The sequence below is a fragment of the Bufo gargarizans genome, chromosome 11, assembly GCF_014858855.1.
Source record: "Bufo gargarizans isolate SCDJY-AF-19 chromosome 11, ASM1485885v1, whole genome shotgun sequence".
NCBI classification, from domain to species: domain Eukaryota; kingdom Metazoa; phylum Chordata; class Amphibia; order Anura; family Bufonidae; genus Bufo; species Bufo gargarizans.
The window spans coordinates 83,342,142-83,365,809 of NC_058090.1; the positions used below are offsets into that span (position 1 = coordinate 83,342,142).

Below are 23,668 nucleotides of genomic sequence, written 5' to 3' on the forward strand. Positions count from 1 at the left end.
CAGTGATGTCACCGCTGATCTCTAGTGATGGATAGGCGGCATTCTCAGTGATGTCACCGCTGATCTCTAGTGATGGATAGGCGGCATTCTCAGTGATGTCACTGCTGATCTCTAGTGAATGGATAGGCTGCATTCTCAGTGATGTCACTGCTGATCTCTAGTGATGGATAGGCTGCATTCTCAGTGATGTCACTGCTGATCTCTAGTGAATGGATAGGCTGCATTCTCAGTGATGTCACTGCTGATCTCTAGTGAATGGATAGGCTGCATGATACAGTTTAATATATGAAATTATAAAATTCTGCTTCCTGCAGCCACCACTAGGTGGAGTATCTTACTGCATGTTGTTAGTGAGTTTGTATATGCAGTGAGCTCCCTCTAGTGGTGGCTGCAGGCAGGAATTTTATGTAATTGTCTATGCAGGGGATTTGGAGCAGTGTATCAGAAAACAAAGCTCTGATGCTCTAAAACCATGTGGTAACAGGTGGAGATTCCCTTTAAGGCTATGCTCTGCCAGCAGATAAACAACCCAGCATCTTTGGAATATATTTTATTTACATTACACATTTTCCTTATCTTCCAGTTCATTCTTGTACAGAAACCATCAGCAAGCTGCCTGTCCGCCATTAACAGATCTGAATTTGTCAAGCTCTTCTTTCCCAGTTCCGTTCATGGGGACTGGTCAGACATGTAAATGGCCACTGGCCCGTTTGCTGATGGTTTCCAGGTAGGAACAGATTCTTTACCTTTTATCTTTTCAGTGTAGAAAAAGAATATAAAATATGAAGGTCCATTATGTATAATACTCCGTGATATGTGCGGTGTGCTGACTGCAGTCATCGGGAGGCGCCGCACACGTACCCTCAGTATAAAATGCCCCTCCCCCATGGTACCCTGTATTCCTGAGAAGGCTTCAATGGTCTGCAGACCCCATATCCAGTCACGTCAGTGTTCATACAGTGTCCGGGGCCGCGTCGTCCTCGTTGCCGCTTCTTTGTGATTATAGTTTGGGGGAGGGGGGCTCAGGGTTGCGTTGAGTCCTCAGGGCTGGATCATCATCAACCAGCCTCATAATCACCAGAGCGGCAGATATGGGGGTCTCTGACAGCAGGATGTGGGGGGCTGCAGATCACTGCTCTTCCTTGGCAGCTTCTTCCTTCTCCTCTCCCTGCATCTTCCGGGAGAAAAATCCCAACTGCAAAAGGAAAAATCTGCTGTTATTCCTACCCAGTAGATGTAGTACTGCGACTGTCCACTAGTCTGCAGTACAGTAACATCACTATATTTTCTCGTAGCTTCGTAAGAGCTTCCAGTCTCCGGGTTTTGTCAGTGACACATAACAGCAGGGGGCGCTCTGTGGATCAGATTAGGGGGAAGCATGAAAATTGGGGCCGGTATGAAAAAGATTATTTTTTGTTTCTTTTTAAAGGGGTAGTTTCGTCCCAAAATCAAAACACCCCTCGCCTATACTGTCTGCTGAGCTGTGTATCTAATCCTATCCTATGTGATACTGCCTGCTGAGCTGTGTATCTAATCCTATCCTGTGTGATACTGTCTGCTGAGCTGTGTATCTAATCCTATCCTGTGTGATACTGTCTGCTGAGCTGTGTATCTAATCCTATCCTGTGTGATACTGCCTGCTGAGCTGTGTATCTAATCCTGTCCTGTGTGATACTGCCTGCTGAGCTGTGTATCTAATCCTGTCCTGTGTGATACTGTATGCTGAGCTGTGTATCTAATCCTATCCTGTGTGATACTGTCTGCTGAGCTGTGTATCTAATCCTCTCCTGTGTGATACTGTCTGCTGAGCTGTGTATCTAATCCTCTCCTGTGTGATACTGCCTGCTGAGCTGTGTATCTAATCCTATCCTGTGTGATACAGTCTGCTGAGCTGTGTATCTAATCCTATCCTGTGTGATACTGTCTGCTGAGCTGTGTATCTAATCCTATCCTGTGTGATACTGTCTGCTGAGCTGTGTATCTAATCCTATCCTGTGTGATACTGTCTGCTGAGCTGTGTATCTAATCCTATCCTGTGTGATACTGTCTGCTGAGCTGTGTATCTAATCCTATCCTGTGTGATACTGCCTGCTGAGCTGTGTATCTAATCCTATGTGATACTGTCTGCTGAGCTGTGTATCTAATCCTGTACTGTGTGGTACTGTCTGCTGAGCTGTGTATCTAATCCTGTCCTGTGTGATACTGCCTGCTGAGCCGTGTATCTAATCCTGTCCTGTGTGATACTGCCTGCTGAGCTGTGTATCTAATCCTATCCTGTGTGATACTGCCTGCTGAGCTGTGTATCTAATCCTATCCTGTGTGATACTGCCTGCTGAGCTGTGTATCTAATCCTATCCTGTGTGATACTGACTGCTGAGCTGTGTATCTAATCCTATCCTGTGTGATACTGTCTGCTGAGCTGTGTATCTAATCCTATCCTGTGTGATACTGTCTGCTGAGCTGTGTATCTAATCCCATCACTGACCTTCTGCAGGCTCTTCCCTCACCATCTCCAGAGGGTAAAAAACAGCTTGGATCAGCAAGAGTATCCAGTCACATCTGTATCTAATCCTATCCTGTATGTGTGCCTGATACACATCCTGCTGAAGTGTGTATCTAATTCCATTTTGTATCATACAACCTGCTGAGCTGTGTATCTAAACCTTCCACAATTTTTGCAGTCCCATTGAGTTCTATGGATTTGAAGACCAGAATAGGACATTGTTCTGTCTTTACTGGCACTGACACAGATGTAATAAACCCACTGCTGACGTCCTGCGCTCTCCACATCCGTGTGTCAGTTCTGCGAAGGATAGAACATGTCCTATTCTGGTCCTCATGATGCAGAAACCCCGTAGAACTCAGCCTTATTTAGTGGATCCACGACTTGCAGACCACAAAACGGATACAGTTCTGTGCACGAGCCCTGTCACTTATACTGGGCGCCCAGAAGTGACATCCAGTGCCCCCTGTGACATGCACAGTACAGCCTCTGCGGCTGATCGCTATGCTGTCACGCCTGCACAGCGCCAGAGTCAGGACAGGCTTCACATAGAAGCCTGTACGATACAGCGACTGACGGCGGTCCTGCACATGCGCACTAGCGTTTAGCCTAGTGCGCTGTGAAGACTGGCGGCCGGAGCTTTCTCCAGCAGGAGACGGTGACGTCACTCGTGACAATCCGTCTCCTGCTGGTGAAAGGAAGAGAAGCCCAGAAAAGCCATCGGGAGGGGCCACGTGACCGGGAGCAGGTCTCGCAAACGGCTGCACTCCGGTATGTGAGCAATAATCTTTCCTCAACAGGTTAACTTTTAAGAGCCAAAAAAAGGTTAAGCCCGGAGAACCCCTTTAATACTGATGATTATCAGTATCTGATAAGTGGGGGTCTGACACCCGGGACCCCCGCCGATCAGCTGTTTGAGAAGGCGCTGCCGTACATTGTATACTGGCCGTGCAAGGTATTGCGCTCAGTCCTAGTGACCGATGAACGTGAAGTCATTCGGCCTAGTAAAGCTGCAGCGCTACTGCGAGTGCCATCTCTTACCAGGAGGTGGTATCGGGGGGGGGGCTGGATATACAAGGCACTGTGACGGAATACAAATCCCTGGTAAATGATTACAATCTCAGATTTACCTTCCATAGGATGAAGATGATGAGCGCCAGAAGCAGGAGACCCCCAATGACGCTTCCAATGAGGATCCACAGGGACAGCGGCAGGAGGACGGGCTGCAGCAATTCCAAGACGCTCTGAAAACAGGTCACATGATCACTTCTTAAAGGGGTTGTGCCAAGAAACACATTTCAATCAGCACGTACATCTGAATCCTTCTGTAATGTGTGTAGCTGTATAGTGCTTTTTTCTGCTCCACCCCGCTGTGGTGGTCAAGTGCTCAGTTTAAATCTTCAACGGCCGCCACCAGGGGGAGCTCACTGCATCCATCTAAGCCGCTTCCATGCAGCTCGCTAGTAAATGTATGCTGTAAGCTCCCCCTAGTGGTGACTGAAAGTAAGAGACTATTAGGGCGAGTAGGCCACTAATGAGGAGACTCTTGGGGTCCCTTCTCCCCCGTTACCTCTGTCCTGTGTTTTGCACTGTCGGTAAACAGGGCGCCATCTTCTTTTACGTCCAGGATGAACTCGCTGACTACTTTGACCGATCGAAACTTGGACTGGAAAACAGAAAGAGACATCCTGATGTAGAACTACAAGTCCCAGCATGTCATATGGGCAGGAAGGGAGGGGGGTGATAGACATGATCGTCATCTCTCAAAGCCTCGATTGATGCTCCAAACCCCGAGATGTCAGAGCATTGCATCCTGAGCCACTGTGACCATGTACACACAGGGCGGGGGCGCCGAGCTGCACCCCCGATATGTTACACTGCAGCTCATTACACCCCTGACCTCTCTGCAGAACATTGCTCTCTCCTGACCAATGCACAGTGATATATCCTGCAGATTATTACACCCCTGACCTCTCTAGAGATCTGCAGAACATCGCGCTATCCTGTCTACAAAGTGATATATGCTGCAGATGGTTGCACTCACGTTGGTGAAGAAGTGGTTGTGGATGATCCTCAGGATGGACAGGGAGAGCTCTGCGTTCTTCTGCAGGGTCGGGATGCGGCAGGTGATGGTCTCGCACCAGCTGTTACTGCAGTTCTGATAGAGACAGATTATTGGGGTACATTATGTGCCCCGTCCTCACTAATTGCATTACGTTCCTCTCCTGAAATACTCTGTGCTGCTCCTTCCACTGTATAACTCACCAATATACTGGTGTGGCTCAGGTCTTCGGGGTGGAATGGCACCATGGCGGTCCTGGATCTGGTCATATTAGATAACATGCAGATCACCTATGAGACAGAGCGGAGGTTACTGTAATGTGGCCCCCCACAAAAAGTCAGAAACTGCGTGACAACAGCACCCCGTATCTTACATCATCAGCTGATAATATCCTGGACACCGACATGAAGTAGAGGCCCCCGTAGCCCAGGGCCGGCGTGTGGATGTGAACCGACACGTTGTACATGGGGTAACAGTCCACATACTGCACCTGATGAGAGACATAGACATCCATTATTAAAGGGGCACTCCGCAAATGTGTGTCGCCCTCTGTGGCAGCACGGTTAGTGCTTAGAACCTGCCAGGGCAATACATTTGGAGCTAGAGGTCTGGCACTGCCAGGTTAGTTGCAGTTCAAATAATGGACACTTGGTGGCAGCATTGTAGCATTATTATTATTTCTATATTTCCGTGTGTGGGAAGGGGGGGCCAACACTGAGACCCCTCGCCCACAGACGTATGGCAGGGGCTGGGGTACTATTTGTGCTCTGTAGGACTTGGCATGTCATATAATGTGATAGCACCTCCATCATTACCTTGAATTTCGTTATGAACTCTGGGCCGGGCTCCTGGGTGGACAGCAGGACAGGTTGTACCTCATAGCGGTTGAGGCTGGACTCACTGCAAACAGAATCCAGGTCAGTTAGGTAAAGCTTATGCTCCAGTCACATTCAAAGCTTCATCCACAAGCTATATCTCCCATAATGCAATGCAACTTGCACCTATGCTGTTAAAGAGGAGGTTCTCTGCACAGGAGAGGAAGGCAGAATTGCGAATGCAGCTCTGGAGGTGACTGGAATGCAGCATGATGCAACTTTAGGTAACTTTGTGGCATTCCTACATATGTGATACTACAACTCCCAGCATACCCTGTGAAGCAGTATATGGATTTGAGGTCCTCACCTCTGAATGAAGAGCTCGGGTTCATATCGGATGTGGGCACTGAGCTGGGCACCGTTGTCATGAAGAGTCTCGTCTAGTTCAGTGTTGTCACTGGGAAGAGGAGAAAGGTCAAGGCACATTTCACCCCTGCCCAGGCACCTGGCAAAAGCTCAGGAGCGCCCCCTTACCTACTGGCCGTGAGCCTAATCTGCACTCTGTTTAAGAGACTGGTACAGCTGTACTCAAACTCCAGGACGAACGCCACCTGCAGGACAACAGAGGTCACATCTCCTCACATTCATGTCCCCAGACTGCCTGTCACCTCCCGTAGATTGCCCAAGTTCTTACCTTTGCCATGGATCTGAGGACGGGGTAACTGATGCTGCAGGAGCGGGTGCTGGGGGACAGCGTCGTGCACTCCACCTTACTTTGTGCATCTCCCTAGGAGAGAAATGATGATGTCATCAATGCAGTATTACTTCATCAGATTACATAATAAGAGTCTTTATATAGCGCCAACATATTCCGCAGTGCTTCACAGTTCAGGGGTTCATGTGCACACAGTACATCCTGCCCACTGTGTGACACTGAGCTGTGTATCTAATCCTACCATGTGTGATACTGACTGCTGAGCTGTGTATCTAATCCTGTCCTGTGTGATACTGTCTGCTGAGCTGTGTATCTAATCCTATCCTGTGTGATACAGTCTGCTGAGCTGTGTATCTAATCCTATCCTGTGTGATACAGTCTGCTGAGCTGTGTATCTAATCCTATCCTGTGTGATACTGACTGCTGAGTTGTGTATCTAATCCTATCCTGTGTGATACTGTCTGCTGAGCTGTGTATCTAATCCCATCCTGTGTGACACTGAGCTGTGTATCTAATCCTATCCTGTGTGATACTGAGCTGTGTATCTAATCCTATCCTGTGTGACACTGAGCTGTGTATCTAATCCCATCCTGTGTGATACTGACTGCTGAGTTGTGTATCTAATCCTATCCTGTGTGATACTGACTGCTGAGCTGTGTATCTAATCCCATCCTGTGTGATACTGTCTGCTGAGCTGTGTATCTAATCCCATCCTGTGTGACACTGAGCTGTGTATCTAATCCTATCCTGTGTGACACTGAGCTGTGTATCTAATCCTATCCTGTGTGATAATGCCTGCTGAGCTGTGTATCTAATCCTATCCTGTGTGATACTGCCTGCTGAGCTGTGTATCTAATCCTATCCTGTGTGATACTGTCTGCTGAGCTGTGTATCTAATCCTATCCTGTGTGATACTGACTGCTGAGCTGTGTATCTAATCCTATCCTGTGTGATACTGTCCTGTGTGATACTGCCTGCTGAGCTGTGTATCTAATCCTATCCTGTGTGATACTGTCTGCTGAGCTGTGTATCTAATCCTATCCTGTGTGATACTGTCTGCTGAGCCGTGTATCTAATCCTGTCCTGTGTGATACTGTCTGCTGAGCTGTGTATCTAATCCTATCCTGTGTGATACTGTCTGCTGAGCTGTGTATCTAATCCTATCCTGTGTGATACTGTCTGCTGAGCCGTGTATCTAATCCTATCCTGTGTGATACTGACTGCTGAGCTGTGTATCTAATCCTATCCTGTGTGATACTGACTGCTGAGCTGTGTATCTAATCCTGTCCTGTGTGATACTGACTGCTGAGCTGTGTATCTAATCCTATCCTGTGTGATACTGTCTGCTGAGCCGTGTATCTAATCCTATCCTGTGTGATACTGTCTGCTGAGCTGTGTATCTAATCCTATCCTGTGTGATACTGTCTGCTGAGCTGTGTATCTAATCCTATCCTGTGTGATACTGTCTGCTGAGTTGTGTATCTAATCCTATCCTGTGTGATACTGTCTGCTGAGCTGTGTATCTAATCCTATCCTGTGTGATACTGTCTGCTGAGCTGTGTATCTAATCCTACCATGTGTGATACTGTCTGCTGAGCTGTGTATCTAATCCTATCCTGTGTAATGCTGTCTGCTGAGCTGTGTATCTAAACCTATCCTGTGTGATACTGTTCTGCTGAGCTGTGTATCTAATCCTACCATGTGTGATACTGACTGCTGAGCTGTGTATCTAATCCTACCCTGTGTGATACTGTCTGCTGAGCTGTGTATCTAATCCTATCCTGTGTGATACTGCCTGCTGAGCTGTGTATCTAATCCTATCATGTGTGATACTGCTATGAGGTAGCTGTTGATGGTTCAGGGGGAGCTTCACTTACTTTGCTGTAGATGCTGGAGAACAGGAGGTTTTTGGAGAACCAGACCTTCACGCTGGTGTTGTAGGAGTTTTCCCCGCGATTCTCAAGCTCAGTCTCCACTGACACCTTCTTCCGCTCCCTCCGGATTATGGTTGGTTGATCCCTGGAGTTGGAAGGATAAATAGTAGAAGGTCCTGGATTATAAGGATTAGAACCAGAGCAGTGACGTTTTCAGCCAGCGTCTCACCTGGTGCCATTGATGTCCATATGAGCTCGGAGGGACAAATCCGTTATACACTCATTGTCCTCACCACAGTCCTTGAAGAAAGGAACCTGAAGACAAGGGGATCAGAGAACCTTTAGTGCTGTCTACAATGGTACCATGTTCTAGGTTCACCTAAAGTTCTAGGTAATGAAACTCACCAATCTCTTCACAGAAGTAGGACAGCGGTCGTCAAGCACAGGACTGGACTCAGTGTCGCTTAGGTTAAAGCGCAGGTGGACGCCAATGGGTCTTAGATAGTCAGCGGTATCCTGAGAGAGAGAAAGAATGGGAGTTGTTATACAATGATGACTGCAAACATCTAAAGGGGAGGATGGATTACTTCCATCTTCTGACAGATCACAAGTGGGACAGTCATGTACCATGAAGCACTAAATTTCTTTGACATCAGATGGTAACCTCCAACAACGCTTTCCAAAAGAAATGTTGAGTTCAAAACTCAAGTTGAAGGACTTTTCAATAGATGCCCAGGAGTTAGGGAATTTTACTTATCAGATTCCAATATCACCCTTCTGCCATATTGAAGTCACCCATCCCTCTCAACTCCCCACCCACATTCTTCCCATGATCACACATTCATCTTAGGTTTTTGTTGAAGTCTGGGGCTCACAAGCTATCCAAAGACATCAGATGCCACCCTCTAAGGCTGGCTGTAGACATTAGAATATCTAAGGCCAATGGGGAATGCCAGATGTTGCTCTCACATTAGGTTTCAGAGGAACTTAGACCTGGTAGGGTCCACCAAGAAAAGTCTACTCAGATAATGTCTTTCCCCCATATCACTCAGCCCCCCTACTTGACCTATCCATTAATAGCACAACGTTTTCTCCAGTCTCGCAGGTTCGATGCCCGAGGATAACATTTGATTCCGCCCTGTCCTTTGAACCAAACATCCAAACCCATGCTATTGCATGCCTAAGTCATCTCCCGCCTGGACTACTGCAACATCCTCCCTGGCAAATTTTTATATTCTAAATACTAACAATTACATATAAGGCCGTCCACAACCTGTCCCCTCCATACATCTGTGACCTGCTTTCTCGATACATCCCCACACGTAATCTCTGATCCTCACAAGACCTCCTCCTTTGTTCTCCTCTCATTTCTTCTCATAATCGACTACAAGATTTCTCACGTGCCTATCCACTACTCTGGAACTCGCTACCCCAGCACATCAGGCTCTCCCCCAACATCCAAACCTTCAAGGGTAATCTGAAAACTCACCTCCACCTGCAATGAGCATGCTGCCATCACACAGCCAGATGAGCAGCATTAACCCTCACCACTGTTCTTCCCCCTTACCTTGAAGATTTATAGTCTTTTTATATTATGTACGTGTAACTCCCCTCCCCCTTCCTGGTGTACAGCGCCATGGAATTAAAGGGGCTTTCAAATGAATAATAATGTATTACATCTCAACAAGACCAAGAATCCTAAAACAGCTGTCTACAGATGCGGGTCTTTTGTATGCCTGATACTGGTAGTCAGGTTTCAATGTTTTTTAATGGGTCGGACAATGGCTTACAGGTCAGCAACCTCTAGACGGCACTAGAGACAGTTTGCATACTTTTTTCCCCAGGGAGCATTGCTTCCAGACTAGCTGGCTCTCTGCAGGAAGGAACTAGATAATTCTCCAAAATAAGTGATCAGTCATGAAGCTCTGTACTACTTAGACATCATCCCCATTTTTGGTAGCTCTTACTCACAATGACGTGGAATCCGAGGTTCATACAAGTCACTTTGCCCGTGGTCACTCGAACACGTTTGCTGAGGAGTTTTTGGAGGTTCTCATCAAACACAGCGCGGGGAGTAAGCTTCTTATCATCAAGGGACAGGTTGTAATGGAGTCCTACAAAAATGATGGAACATTCCTAATTTATTTTAGTAACCAGTCAAGTTAATGGGAAATCAGTGTTGACCGTTATTTACTGACCGAAACGACTGTCCCATTTGCTGGGGGATTTGGAGTTGACAGAGAAGCAGATGGTGATGTTCAGGCAGACGGACTCCTTGCCTTGTCTCAAGCAATTTTTCTGGAGCAGGTTGATGGAGGTTGGGTTTATCAGCAAGGTGGCGTTAACACGAACAATGCTTCGAGACCTGAGGGGTTGGAGGAAACAAGGATCATACCCACATAGTCCAACCCAGTTCTCCAGTGCCCAAGTCACCCGATACACCCTCCAAATCTCCAACCCATTTCATTTCCACCACCTTTCTCGTATGTGGATGGATCTTGTGAAAATCACATCCTGTACCTCAACACAACGACTGCTCCTTGGCTGCCGACAGTTAGGTCACCCAGCCCATCGCCATCCAGGTCCATCTGAGCGCTCACGCTGCGACCAAAGTAAGTGAGGCCATGATGAAACGAGGCAGAGTCTATTCTCTGACAACAGAAGAGGATAAGGGTTATCACCCTCCATCAAGGTTCACTTATTTTTGTCTGCTCTATTATTCTTGCCCCATACCTGCTTGTAAGATGGTATGACGGTATTGCGGTACCCATGGTAGATGTATACAGCCCCGCGATGGTTATCCTCTAGTGGTGCTCCAACCACTACATCATTGAAGCCATCATGGTTCAGATCGGGAGACCCTGACATGGCGTAGCCGAAACGTGAGTCTTGGACTTTGCGGTCAGAGTGCAATGTGCCATTCAGGTTTAACAGGAGCTACGAAAAAGTGATGAGCATTGTTTATACAAATGAGGAAGATAATAACTCTGTCCACTGGGTTATTGTGGTGACCACTACAGACAGCCCTTAGAGGGACTCTTCATCTTGGGGGATAATATAACATTGGCCAAGCTCTTAGAGGAACCTGTAGGATCGAGTCAAAGTGTCACCATGGTCAGATATCTGCAGAGCTACTGGGACAATCAAGCTTTACAGTGGTGTCTCGTGATTTGGTTCTTACCTGCCCCACCCGGTAGATATAAACACGTCCCGTTTCTTTATTGTGGTGTCCAAGGAACATTGGGGCAGCCACCAATAAGACATCAGTGACACCATCACCATTAACATCCAGCGGGCACACTTCACTGCCAAAATAGGAGCCAATCTGAAGAGGGAAGAACATGGCGGAGAGATTGGGCGAGAAGCAGAAACAGAAAATATCTAACCACGTGTGAAGTATAGAGAGGTGTCCTGCCCAAGGTAAAATTATAACACTGCCACCTGGTGGTCATAAAGGATATTTCATGGGAAGAGACAATACTATTGACAGGTATTTCGTTAGGTCTAATCACGACTTCCTCACCTGTTCCCCCACCAAAGCCTGAGAGATGGTGACATTGCCTTTCCTGGACATCTCAAACAGAATGACCTTCCCCTTGTGTTTGAATCTGGGGGCTCCGGCTATATACATAGTCTTCCCGCTGCGCAGCGTTAGAGAGGATACGGTGTAACCTGGGGGAGTAATTACTACATTACAGTGGTTGTATAGGATTAGAAGAACATGGCTGCTTTCATCTAAAACAACGCCACCCCTGTCCACAGATTGTATGCGGTACTGCAGCTCAGCTCCATTCATGTGAGTTCAGACACAACTCATGGACAGGTGTTGCACCCAAGAAAGAAGTTTCATACTGGAGCCTGGATTGTGTTGATGGCACCAGATGGCCATTGGATATGCACGTCAGATTACCCAAGTAGGCAGCATGTTTCTTCATCTTCACCGGAAACTCCTTCTCGAAGGCCGACCGCGGTGGCATAATCCGACTATTCCGGCTCTCCTTCAGAACTGCTCCGTCCCAGTCATATGCACCCACTGTGCCAAACAGGATGCCGTCCTGTGGAGAACAAGTGACCATATAGCAAGGTTTAACCCCAAAAGTGTCACTACACTCCCAACTGTGATCCTGATCATGATGTTGTCCATCACATTGTGTTCTACTGGGACGACTGCTTTATCCCAGTTCTCAGGTAATGGGATTATACCCTAAAACATGATTGCGCCCTCTATAACCTCTCCCAGGATGCCTCATTAACATGGATCAGATCTAGTAAGCCGATTGTGCCAGACAACACTGCACCTACAGGCTACAAGAGGTACTGCACCCTGTCAACAGGACTGCTAGTGTCCTAGTAGACCCTTAGTAAAAAGATATGCTGGGTCTGAGCTGAGGCATCTTCAAGACGCTGCTCCTTTCCTTACCTCCAGGATGTGAATGGAGAATCCGACTTGTGACATCTCCAGTTCAAAAGAGCTTTCGTTCAACTCATGCGTCGCTGTAGAAAAAGCACCCAAAATGGGTGTGGTAAACTTTAGTAACTGGTTTGTATATCTCCTCAAAAATCAGGACACACTATGAAATTAACCCCAATCCCCCCAAAAATAGTTTACCCAGCACAAAAATATATATCCATAATAGAATCCTGCCCTAGAATAGACTACAAATTACAATCTTATAGATTATCAGGATAAAGGCGCTGCTTCTCCACCTAGTGGATTGAAGAGGTACTACACTAGATTTATTTTACCTTGTGGGGTCCATAAATAGTGATGGGGACAGAATTAGGGGCCGTGCAAGGTCTCTACCTTCTAAACTGAAGATTCTGTCTCCTAAAGCGTCCACAATATCGTTCAGCGCTGCTTCATCAGTGACGTTAAAGAAGTATTTGTCATCTGGATCGCTGGCGATGTATTTAATCTCATTGATGAAGGAGTCCGGGTCCTGCTGTCTCCTCATATAGTTACCCAGCACCTAACGAGGTATAATGTAAGAAAGGGGTCACCTGAAAGTTATAATCATCCGTGTGGAGGTTTATTGCATATGTAACATACAGCAATGGCGTAACGGGTGATGTCCCGTTTCTCACATTCCGCCAAGGCGAGAGGCAGCTCATCCCCGTCATGTGACTCGCCATCTGTTACCACAATAAGAAGTCTAGTGGCGTCTTCCCTGCCACCCCTCTCAGGGCTGAAAGCTTCAGAACTGAAAAGAGACAAAAGTGCATATAATTCTATACAGGAGATGCCCAGGTTATACCAGCTGTACATGTATAATGATATACAGGAGATGCCCAGGTTATACCAGCTGTACATATCTAGTTATATACAGGAGATACCCAGGTTATACTCCATATCACTATATACATGAAGATGTATAACTTATACCCAGGTTATACCAGCTGTACATATATAATAATATACAGGAGATACCCAGGTTATGCTCCATATCACTATATACAAGAAGATGTACAGTGGAGGAAATAATTATTTGACCCCTCACTGATTTTGTAAGTTTGTCCAATGACAAAGAAATGAAAAGTCTCAGAACAGTATCATTTCAATGGTAGGTTTATTGTAACAGTGGCAGATAGCACATCAAAAGGAAAATCGAAAAAATAACTTTAAATAAAAGATAGCAACTGATTTGCATTTCATTGAGTGAAATAAGTATTTGAACCCTCTAACAAAAAAAGACTTAATACTTGGTGGAAAAACCCTTGTTTGCAAGCACAGAGGTCAAACGTTTCTTGTAATTGATGACCAAGTTTGCGCACATTTTAGGAGGAATGTTGGTCCACTCCTCTTTGCAGATCATCTCTAAATCCCTAAGGTTTCGAGGCTGTCTCTGTGCAACTCTGAGCTTGAGCTCCCTCCATAGGTTTTCGATTGGATTAAGGTCCGGAGACTGACTAGGCCACTCCATGACCTTAATGTGCTTCTTCTTGAGCCACTCCTTTGTTGCCTTTGCTGTATGTTTTGGGTCATTGTCGTGCTGGAACACCCATCCACGACCCATTTTCAGTTTCCTGGCAGAGGGAAGGAGGTTGTCGCTCAGGATTTCACGATACATGGCTCCGTCCATTTTCCCGTTTATGCGAATAAGTTGTCCTGTGCCCTTAGCAGAAAAACACCCCCAAAGCAAAATGTTTCCACCCCCATGCTTGACGGTGGGGACGGTGTTTTGGGGGTCATAGGCAGCATTTTTCTTCCTCCAAACACAGCGAGTTGAGTTAATGCCAAAGAGCTCTATTTTGGTCTCATCAGACCACAGCACCTTCTCCCAGTCACTCTCTGAATCATTCAGGTGTTCATTGGCAAACTTCAGACGGGCCTGCACATGTGCCTTCCTGAGCAGGGGGACCTTGCGAGCCCTGCAGGATTTTAATCCATTGCGGTGTAATGTGTTTCCAATGGTTTTCTTGGTGACTGTGGTCCCTGCTAATTTGAGGTCATTAACTAACTCCTCCCGTGTAGTTCTAGGATGCTTTTTCACCTTTCTCAGAACCATTGACACCCCACGAGGTGAGATCTTGCGTGGAGCCCCAGAGCGAGGTCGATTGATGGTCATTTGGTGCTCCTTCCATTTTCGAACAATCGCACCAACAGTTGTCACCTTCTCTCCCAGCTTCTTGCTAATGGTTTTGTAGCCCATTCCAGCCTTGTGCAGGTCTACAATTTTGTCTCTGACATCCTTGGACAGCTCTTTGGTCTTTCCCATGTTGGAGAGTTTGGAGTCTGCTTGATTGATTGATTCTGTGGACAGGTGTCTTTTATACAGGTGACTAGTTAAGACAGGTGTCCTTAATGAGGGTGACTAATTGAGTAGAAGTGTCTAACCACTCTGTGGGAGCCAGAACTCTTAATGGTTGGTAGGGGTTCAAATACTTATTTCACTCAATGAAATGCAAATCAGTTGCTATCTTTTATTTAAAGTTATTTTTTCGATTTTCCTTTTGATGTGCTATCTGCCACTGTTACAATAAACCTACCATTGAAATGATACTGTTCTGAGACTTTTCATTTCTTTGTCATTGGACAAACTTACAAAATCAGTGAGGGGTCAAATAATTATTTCCTCCACTGTACATGAAGATGTATAACTTATACCCAGGTTATACCAGCATGCTCCATATCACTATATACATGAAGATGTATAACTTATACCCAGGTTATACCAGCATGCTCCATATCACTATATACAAGAAGATGTATAACTTATACCAGCTGTACATATATAATTATATACAGGAGATGCCCAGGTTATACCAGCATGCTCCATATCACTATATACAAGAAGATGTATAACTTATACCGGCTGTACATATATAATTATATACAGGAGATACCCAGGTTATACCAGCATGGTCCATATCACTATATACAAGAAGATGTATAACTTATACCGGCTGTACATATATAATTATATACAGGAGATGCCCAGGTTATACCAGCATGGTCCATATCACTATATACAAGAAGATGTATAACTTATACCAGCTGTACATATATAATTATATACAGGAGATGCCCAGGTTATACCAGCATGGTCCATATCACTATATACAGGAAGATGTATAACTTATACCGGCTGTACATATATAATTATATACAGGAGATGCCCAGGTTATACCAGCATGGTCCATATCACTATATACAAGAAGATGTATAACTTATACCAGCTGTACATATATAATTATATACAGGAGATGCCCAGGTTATACCAGCTGTACATATATAATTATATACAGGAGATACCCAGGTTATACCAGCATGGTCCATATCACTATATACAAGAAGATGTATAACTTATACCAGCTGTGCATATATAACTATATACAGGAGATACCCAGGTTATAGCAGCTGTACATATATAATTATATACAGGAGATGCCCAGGTTATGCCAGCTGTACCTATATAGTTATATACAGGAGATGCCCAGGTTATACCAGCATGCTCCATATCACTATATACAAGAAGATCTATAACTTATACCAGCTGTACATATATAATTATATACAGGAGATGCCCAGGTTATACCAGCATGGTCCATATCACTATATACAAGAAGCTGTATAACTTATACCAGCTGTACATATATAATTATATACAGGAGATGCCCAGGTTATACCAGCTGTACATATATAATTATATACAGGAGATACCCAGGTTATACCAGCATGCTCCATATCACTATATACAAGAAGATCTATAACTTATACCAGCTGTACTTATATAACTATATACAGGAGATGCCCAGGTTATACCAGCTGTACATATATAGTTATATACAGGAGATACCCAGGTTATACCAGCATGCTCCATATCACTATATACAAGAAGATGTATAACTTATACCCAGGTTATACCAGCATGCTCCATATCACTATATACAAGAAGATGTATAACTTATACCCAGGTTATACCAGCATGCTCCATATCACTATATACATGAAGATGTATAACTTATACCAGCTGTACATGTATAATTATATACAGGAGATACCCAGGTTATACCAGCATGCTCCATATCACTATATACAAGAAGATGTATAACTTATACCAGCTGTACATGTATAATGATATACAGGAGATGCCCAGGTTATACCAGCATGCTCCATATCACTATATACAAGAAGATGTATAACTTATACCAGCTGTACATGTATAATTATATACAGGAGATACCCAGGTTATACCAGCATGCTCCATATCACTATATACAAGAAGATGTATAACTTATACCAGCTGTACATGTATAATGATATACAGGAGATGCCCAGGTTATACCAGCATGCTCCATATCACTATATACAGGAAGATGTATAACTTATACCGGCTGTACATATATAATTATATACAGGAGATACCCGGGTTATACCAGCATGCTCCATATCACTATATACAAGAAGATGTATAACTTATACCAGCTGTACATGTATAATGATATACAGGAGATGCCCAGGTTATACCAGCATGCTCCATATCACTATATACAGGAAGATGTATAACTTATACCGGCTGTACAAGTATAATTATATACAGGAGATACCCAGGTTATACCAGCTGTACATATATAGTTATATACAGGAGATACCCAGGTTATACCAGCATGCTCCATATCACTATATACAGGAAGATGTATAACTTATACCAGCTGTACATATATAATTATATACAGGAGATACCCAGGTTATACCAGCATGCTCCATATCACTATATACAAGAAGATGTATAACTTATACCAGCTGTACATATATAATTATATACAGGAGATACCCAGGTTATACCAGCTGTACATATATAGTTATATACAGGAGATACCCAGGTTATACCAGCATGCTCCATATCACTATATACAGGAAGATGTATAACTTATACCAGCTGTACATATATAATTATATACAGGAGATACCCAGGTTATACCAGCATGCTCCATATCACTATATACAAGAAGATGTATAACTTATACCGGCTGTACATATATAATTATATACAGGAGATACCCAGGTTATACCAGCATGGTCCATATCACTATATACAAGAAGATGTATAACTTATACTAGCTGTACACATATAGTTATATACAGGAGATGCCCAGGTTATACCAGCATGCTCCATATCACTGTATACAAGAAGATGTATAACTTATACCAGCTGTACATATATAATTATATACAGGAGATACCCAGGTTATACCAGCATGGTCCATATCACTATATACAAGAAGATGTATAACTTATACCAGCTGTGCATATATAACTATATACAGGAGATACCCAGGTTATAGCAGCTGTACATATATAATTATATACAGGAGATGCCCAGGTTATGCCAGCTGTACCTATATAGTTATATACAGGAGATGCCCAGGTTATACCAGCATGCTCCATATCACTATATACAAGAAGATCTATAACTTATACCAGCTGTACATATATAATTATATACAGGAGATGCCCAGGTTATACCAGCATGGTCCATATCACTATATACAAGAAGCTGTATAACTTATACCAGCTGTACATATATAATTATATACAGGAGATGCCCAGGTTATACCAGCTGTACATATATAATTATATACAGGAGATACCCAGGTTATACCAGCATGCTCCATATCACTATATACAAGAAGATGTATAACTTATACCAGCTGTACTTATATAACTATATACAGGAGATGCCCAGGTTATACCAGCTGTACATATATAGTTATATACAGGAGATACCCAGGTTATACCAGCATGCTCCATATCACTGTATACAAGAAGATGTATAACTTATACCAGCTGTACATATATAATTATATACAGGAGATACCCAGGTTATACCAGCATGCTCCATATCACTATATACAAGAAGATGTATAACTTATACCAGCTGTACATATATAACTATATACAGGAGATGCCCAGGTTATACCAGCATGCTCCATATCACTATATACAAGAAGATGTATAACTTATACCCAGGTTATACCAGCATGCTCCATATCACTATATACAAGAAGATGTATAACTTATACCAGCTGTACATATATAATTATATACAGGAGATACCCAGGTTATACCAGCTGTACATATATAGTTATATACAGGAGATACCCAGGTTATACCAGCATGCTCCATATCACTATATACAGGAAGATGTATAACTTATACCAGCTGTACATATATAATTATATACAGGAGATACCCAGGTTATACCAGCTGTACATATATAATTATATACAGGAGATGCCCAGGTTATACCAGCTGTACATATATAATTATATACAGGGGATACCCAGGTTATACCAGCATGCTCCATATCACTATATACAAGAAGATGTATAACTTATACCAGCTGTACATATATCATTATATACAGGGGATGCCCAGGTTATACCGGCTGTACATATATAATTATATACAAGAAGATGTATAACTTATACCAGCTGTACATATATAATTATATACAGGAGATGCCCAGGTTATACCAGCATGCTCCATAGCACTATATACAGGAAGATGTATAACTTATACCAGCTGTACATATATAATTATGGAGCATGCTGGTATAACCTGGGCATCTCCTGTATATATCACTATATACAAGAAGATGTATAACTCAGACCTGCTGTATATATATATATGTATATACAGGAGATGCCCAGGTTATACCAGCATGCTCCATATCACTATGTACGGGGCTGTAGCCATCTTTTTCGGTTTGGTTTTGGACATACCAGGCCTTGTGGATGGCAAATGCTGTCCGGGTCTCCCGTCCTTCTTGGCGACTGATGTTCTTAGCAGCCTCCACCACCTCTTTAGCGGTAGTATAGTCCTTCAGGGACCATTCATGGACTGCGATCTCTCCATACTGAAGGACGCCTACCTGCAAGCAGATATCTCATGAACATTGCCATAGTCTATGCACCTCACATACAAAGGAAGGGGGTGGGTTGAAGACTTCTGCAACTGCCTTGTGTCCTGGCCAAACCGTAGATCAGGATTTGCGGCCCGGGGCTGATTTCTGATGACTTTTGCCCAGATGTGTGTGGTTTAGTTTTGCTTTGTGTTGCTAATGTCAATCTGCAGCGATCAGCGTCTGGCGCTATATAAAGCGATCGGATGTAAACCACACAGGATACGCGCCGACCTCCGGAGGAATGACACGCTCAGTAGTCAGAGACGCATAAACTTACAATGCAAGGGAGGTCAGATTTAAAGGGACAGGAGCGACATAAAATATGTCACCCCATCACAGAGTTGCACGAAACGTCAGAGAGAATTCTCTGAATTATTTAACTATTTTTTGTATGAATGTGGCCACTAGGGGGCAGTGTTCTATTGCTATTTCCCCCTTATATTTGGACCAAACCATATTTTTTTTCAGTTTTTATGTGAGAAATATGTAGATCCTCACCACAGATGGAGAAGAAGAAGAAGGTAAAAAAAAACGGGAAGTTGACCTGGATCTGGTCGGGGCCAATGAAAAACTTGCTGAGAATGTTGCTGAGGAAATTCTGCACCTCGTACCAGGGGTAGATGCTGTTCGACCCGTCCAGCAGGATGACGATGTCCAGGTACGTGGAGCATCCTGGGGTAGAGAGAAGGATCACAGATATTAAGCTGTACCCCAAAAACTAGACATGGGAAAAACTGCACCCCCAAATTAGTGCACCATTGAAACTGCACCCCAAATAGCCTGCACATGAAGCCATGGCAAATCTGATCTGTGCTCTATTATGGGGGTACAGTCTATACCCCTAAAATAAGACCTAGCTTTGACATTGTGGAATGCCTGTGTGTGGAGGGGTACATCCCACTGCCCCCCAAATAACACTTTTCACCTCAGAAGACACTTACATTTAGATGTGAACCCCAAAAGGGTCTAAGCACCCCAAAATACCAACCCCAGAACATAAAACTAAGATTTTGAACCCAAAACTAGGCACCGCTTCTACGTGAACCCCAAAACCAGACATCAACCAAGCATCCAAAACACAACATGCGTAGTCTTGACTCACTCTGCGCTGTGGGTGCGATGGTTCCCGAGGGTCTGAAGGACTTATCGACGTTGGCGCAGATCCCAGTGCTGTACATGGAAGTCCCACATTCTTGGGACCAGAGCGGAGCGCAGGCCTGGGGGGAGATATGGTCATGTGACCCCAAAGTCAGTGGAGATAAGTATACAAGACCTCCTCACCTGGGTAACCCACCCATCCACTAGTCACCAACCAACCATCTGTAGAACCTTCTATGGTGGAAGGATCTTTGGGAGATTCTAGGACGTAGCTCGCCCTCCTACCCGCCATCTTGAGAATATTCTTGTTAAATAGGGTTACGGTTATTGGGGTTCACAACAGCCCACCACCAGTGCCCCAAGAGCTTGCGCTCTGTCTTAGGGCTCATGCACATGACCGTTGGCTGTTTTGCGGAACGGAACAGCTGGCCCCTAAGGGTCCATTCATACGTCCATAGTGCATTGCAAATTGCGGATCCGCAATACACCCGTCCCGCACAAAGTGTGCGCTCCGCATCTCTTCCCCCCCTATAGAGAATGAATGGGTCCGCACCTGTTCCCGATATTGCAGAACGGATGCGGACCCATTTGCGGACGTGTGAATGGACCCTAATGCTGTGATTTTGCAGATGGCACGGAACGGACATACGGATCTTTTTCAGCCCCATATAAGGCCTCTTGCACACAAACGCTTTTTTTTCCCGTTTCAGTTCTGTTTTTTGCGTTCCGTATACGGACTGCGTACAAACCGTATACAGAACCATTCATTTCAATGGATCCGCAAAAAAACAGAAGGTACTCCGTATCCCTTCTGTCTCCGTATTTCCCTTTCGTTCAAAGATAGAACATGTCCTATTATTGTTCGCATTACGGACAAGGATAGGACTGTTCTATCAGGGGCCAGCTGTTCCGTTCCGCAAAAAAACAGAATGTGCATGGACGTCGTCCATATTTTTTGCGGACCGCAAAATACTGAAAAATCTATACGATTGTGTGCAATAGGCCTAAGTAAATGGGTCTGCGTCCGACCCTCAAAAAAGGCGGATGTGGACCCAAACCGCGGTTGTGTGCACGAGCCCTTGTAGAAATCTCTGCTTCCACCTCGGTCTCGTTGACCTGATGAGGGTTGTTGACTCAGGGCTGAGCGGATGTCTTACCTGCCTCGGCAGTCACAAGACGCTTGTTTTGGCTCAAGACGTCAGCAGCTCCTGGACCGGAAGACCACAAATATGCCCTCACCCCCTGCCCCCTCCTGCCATTAACCCCTGAAACACCAGAGCTACAAAAACAGGCCAGGAGGCGCATCAGTCAGATGGAAACCGTGAAAAACAAGTTGGCTCGTGGAAGAGAGGAGCAACAATAGGGGCACTTGGCTCCTGACCCACCATGCTCTACACTTCCAGCTCCAGTAATACAGAACTTATAGCAGGATTATCTCAGTCCTACCCAGCAATGTCATGTATATGACAGTATTATATGGACACTGTATGGGACTGTGGCATGGTATGGTGGTATTACTTGCGTAGCATTGTGGCAGTACTTCCTTCTATCTCTAAAAAGACCCCACAGACTGAATCCAGGTCCCAAAACGGTGCCCGATTAAAGCAGGGTCAAGGGGTAATTGCTCTAAGTTCTTCGCCTTCCCACCCATATTATACCATCTGGCCTCAACCACAAGGAGTTAGAAGGTGGAGGAGAACACTCTCCGCCCTGTGCCCGTCATGGCTGAGACGCCAACAGTTCCTGGTCTTAGGGCTCGGTACATGCTCTGTATGACAAGAAGGTTGGGCTCCCTGTATGATATTTTGACTAGGGGCCACCAGAGACCTTTACACAGCAAGGTCCACCCCAAGGTGACGACGTCGGCAGAAGGTGGATTATATCAGGACATTATTACAAAAATCTGATTAATACTGCAGAAAGAGAGAGCATGAGGCCTGGCGTGGGCTCCGCCCTGCCCTCCTCTTGGCTCCGCCCTCGTTATAGCGGGAGGAGGGGCTCTCCTATGACTACAGGCGCTGTCAGACCAGCCCTCAGTTCTTGGTTCCCTTCGCACTATTAATTAGATTTTTCAGAGAATTCTTCGTACACATCAGATTTGAGAAGTTTGGGTACTTAGTGGCGGAGCCTTCTTAAAGGGATTGCGACAGATCGACCATTATATTTAAAGGGAGTCAGTAAAGGAAGCTAACCTCCGAAGGGCAAACACAGGGGTTCAGTCTGTTGCCTCCTATTATGGAGTTCTTTAAAATGGACAACCCCTTTAAGGGCTACAGATCGGATATTGAAAATGACAAGTCACGTGACCCGCTCAGAGACTCACCACAAAGCCGCCCTGTGCGTCCTGGGTCAGCGACATCCCGAAGTGCATGTTATTCGTCTTTTTGGAGACATTCCGGAAAGCGAGATCACCTTCAGAGGGTCACATCCGGCAGACAGGGTGATGGTGATGGTTGGGAAGAGATGAGATATGGAAATTAGAGAACCCCTTCATCTCATGAACACCAGGTGAACCTCAAGGAATGCACTATGCCTTCATCAGTGACAGGGAAAGCTGGGTGACCGCCAATATGGCCGCCATTACAGCTCAGTCAGCACAATGTCCCCCATAGCACGGCACTTCAGGATGACTACTCACCCAAGTTGATCCTGGTGCAAGAAGAGTTGCTGTGGGGTCCGACAGCGCATTTATATACATCCCCCTGACGGTTACCATCAGACCCGGCCCACGGCGCCCCCACCAGGATCCTGCCGGAACAGAGGGAAGGAATGACACAAAGCAGACGGTATGATGGGGAATGTAGTACTGGGCGGTACAACTGAGGGGACTGGATACATGGCCTAGCAGTCAATATCACACAATGATACCGCCATCAAAGATCACAAGATAGATTAGTCACGCTCAGCAGACAGTATCACACAGGATAGATGATCACAGCCATAGTATACACACGCTCAGCAGACAGTATCACACAGATAGGATTAGATACACAGATCCACAGTCTCACAGGATAGGATAGATCACAGCTCACGCATATCACACGATAGGATTAGATACACAGCTCAGCAGACAGTATCACACATGATAGGTAGTTAAGCGATATCAACAGGATTAGATCCCGCTTATCACCAGGACTGTTATAGATTACTACAGCTCAGCGACGTATCCACGGATAGGATTAGATACACAGCT

The 23,668-nt window shown here is 45.0% G+C and overlaps 1 protein-coding gene across 1 annotated transcript in view; it reads right to left on the reverse strand.

Annotated features, from left to right (window-relative positions):
• Window positions 1-545: 545 nt before the first annotated feature.
• The window catches only part of ITGA10 (integrin subunit alpha 10), a 69,491-nt gene continuing 46,368 nt past the window's right edge, over window positions 546-23,668 (reverse strand). The window contains exons 8-35 of the mRNA XM_044271356.1: window positions 23,114-23,338; window positions 22,799-22,887; window positions 20,480-20,594; window positions 19,922-20,049; window positions 19,196-19,344; window positions 13,020-13,170; window positions 12,774-12,939; window positions 12,390-12,463; window positions 11,880-12,024; window positions 11,493-11,641; window positions 11,151-11,294; window positions 10,703-10,906; window positions 10,490-10,620; window positions 10,168-10,334; window positions 9,941-10,083; window positions 8,375-8,485; window positions 8,199-8,284; window positions 7,973-8,114; window positions 6,075-6,167; window positions 5,915-5,991; window positions 5,748-5,837; window positions 5,381-5,465; window positions 4,939-5,055; window positions 4,769-4,855; window positions 4,548-4,661; window positions 4,074-4,169; window positions 3,634-3,747; window positions 546-1,195 (exon numbers count right to left, since the gene is read on the reverse strand). Of these exons, the coding sequence (XP_044127291.1) occupies window positions 1,130-1,195; window positions 3,634-3,747; window positions 4,074-4,169; window positions 4,548-4,661; window positions 4,769-4,855; window positions 4,939-5,055; window positions 5,381-5,465; window positions 5,748-5,837; window positions 5,915-5,991; window positions 6,075-6,167; window positions 7,973-8,114; window positions 8,199-8,284; window positions 8,375-8,485; window positions 9,941-10,083; window positions 10,168-10,334; window positions 10,490-10,620; window positions 10,703-10,906; window positions 11,151-11,294; window positions 11,493-11,641; window positions 11,880-12,024; window positions 12,390-12,463; window positions 12,774-12,939; window positions 13,020-13,170; window positions 19,196-19,344; window positions 19,922-20,049; window positions 20,480-20,594; window positions 22,799-22,887; window positions 23,114-23,338 (3,458 nt within the window). The 3' untranslated portion in view covers window positions 546-1,129. The remainder of the gene's footprint in view (window positions 1,196-3,633; window positions 3,748-4,073; window positions 4,170-4,547; window positions 4,662-4,768; window positions 4,856-4,938; window positions 5,056-5,380; window positions 5,466-5,747; window positions 5,838-5,914; window positions 5,992-6,074; window positions 6,168-7,972; window positions 8,115-8,198; window positions 8,285-8,374; window positions 8,486-9,940; window positions 10,084-10,167; window positions 10,335-10,489; window positions 10,621-10,702; window positions 10,907-11,150; window positions 11,295-11,492; window positions 11,642-11,879; window positions 12,025-12,389; window positions 12,464-12,773; window positions 12,940-13,019; window positions 13,171-19,195; window positions 19,345-19,921; window positions 20,050-20,479; window positions 20,595-22,798; window positions 22,888-23,113; window positions 23,339-23,668) is intronic.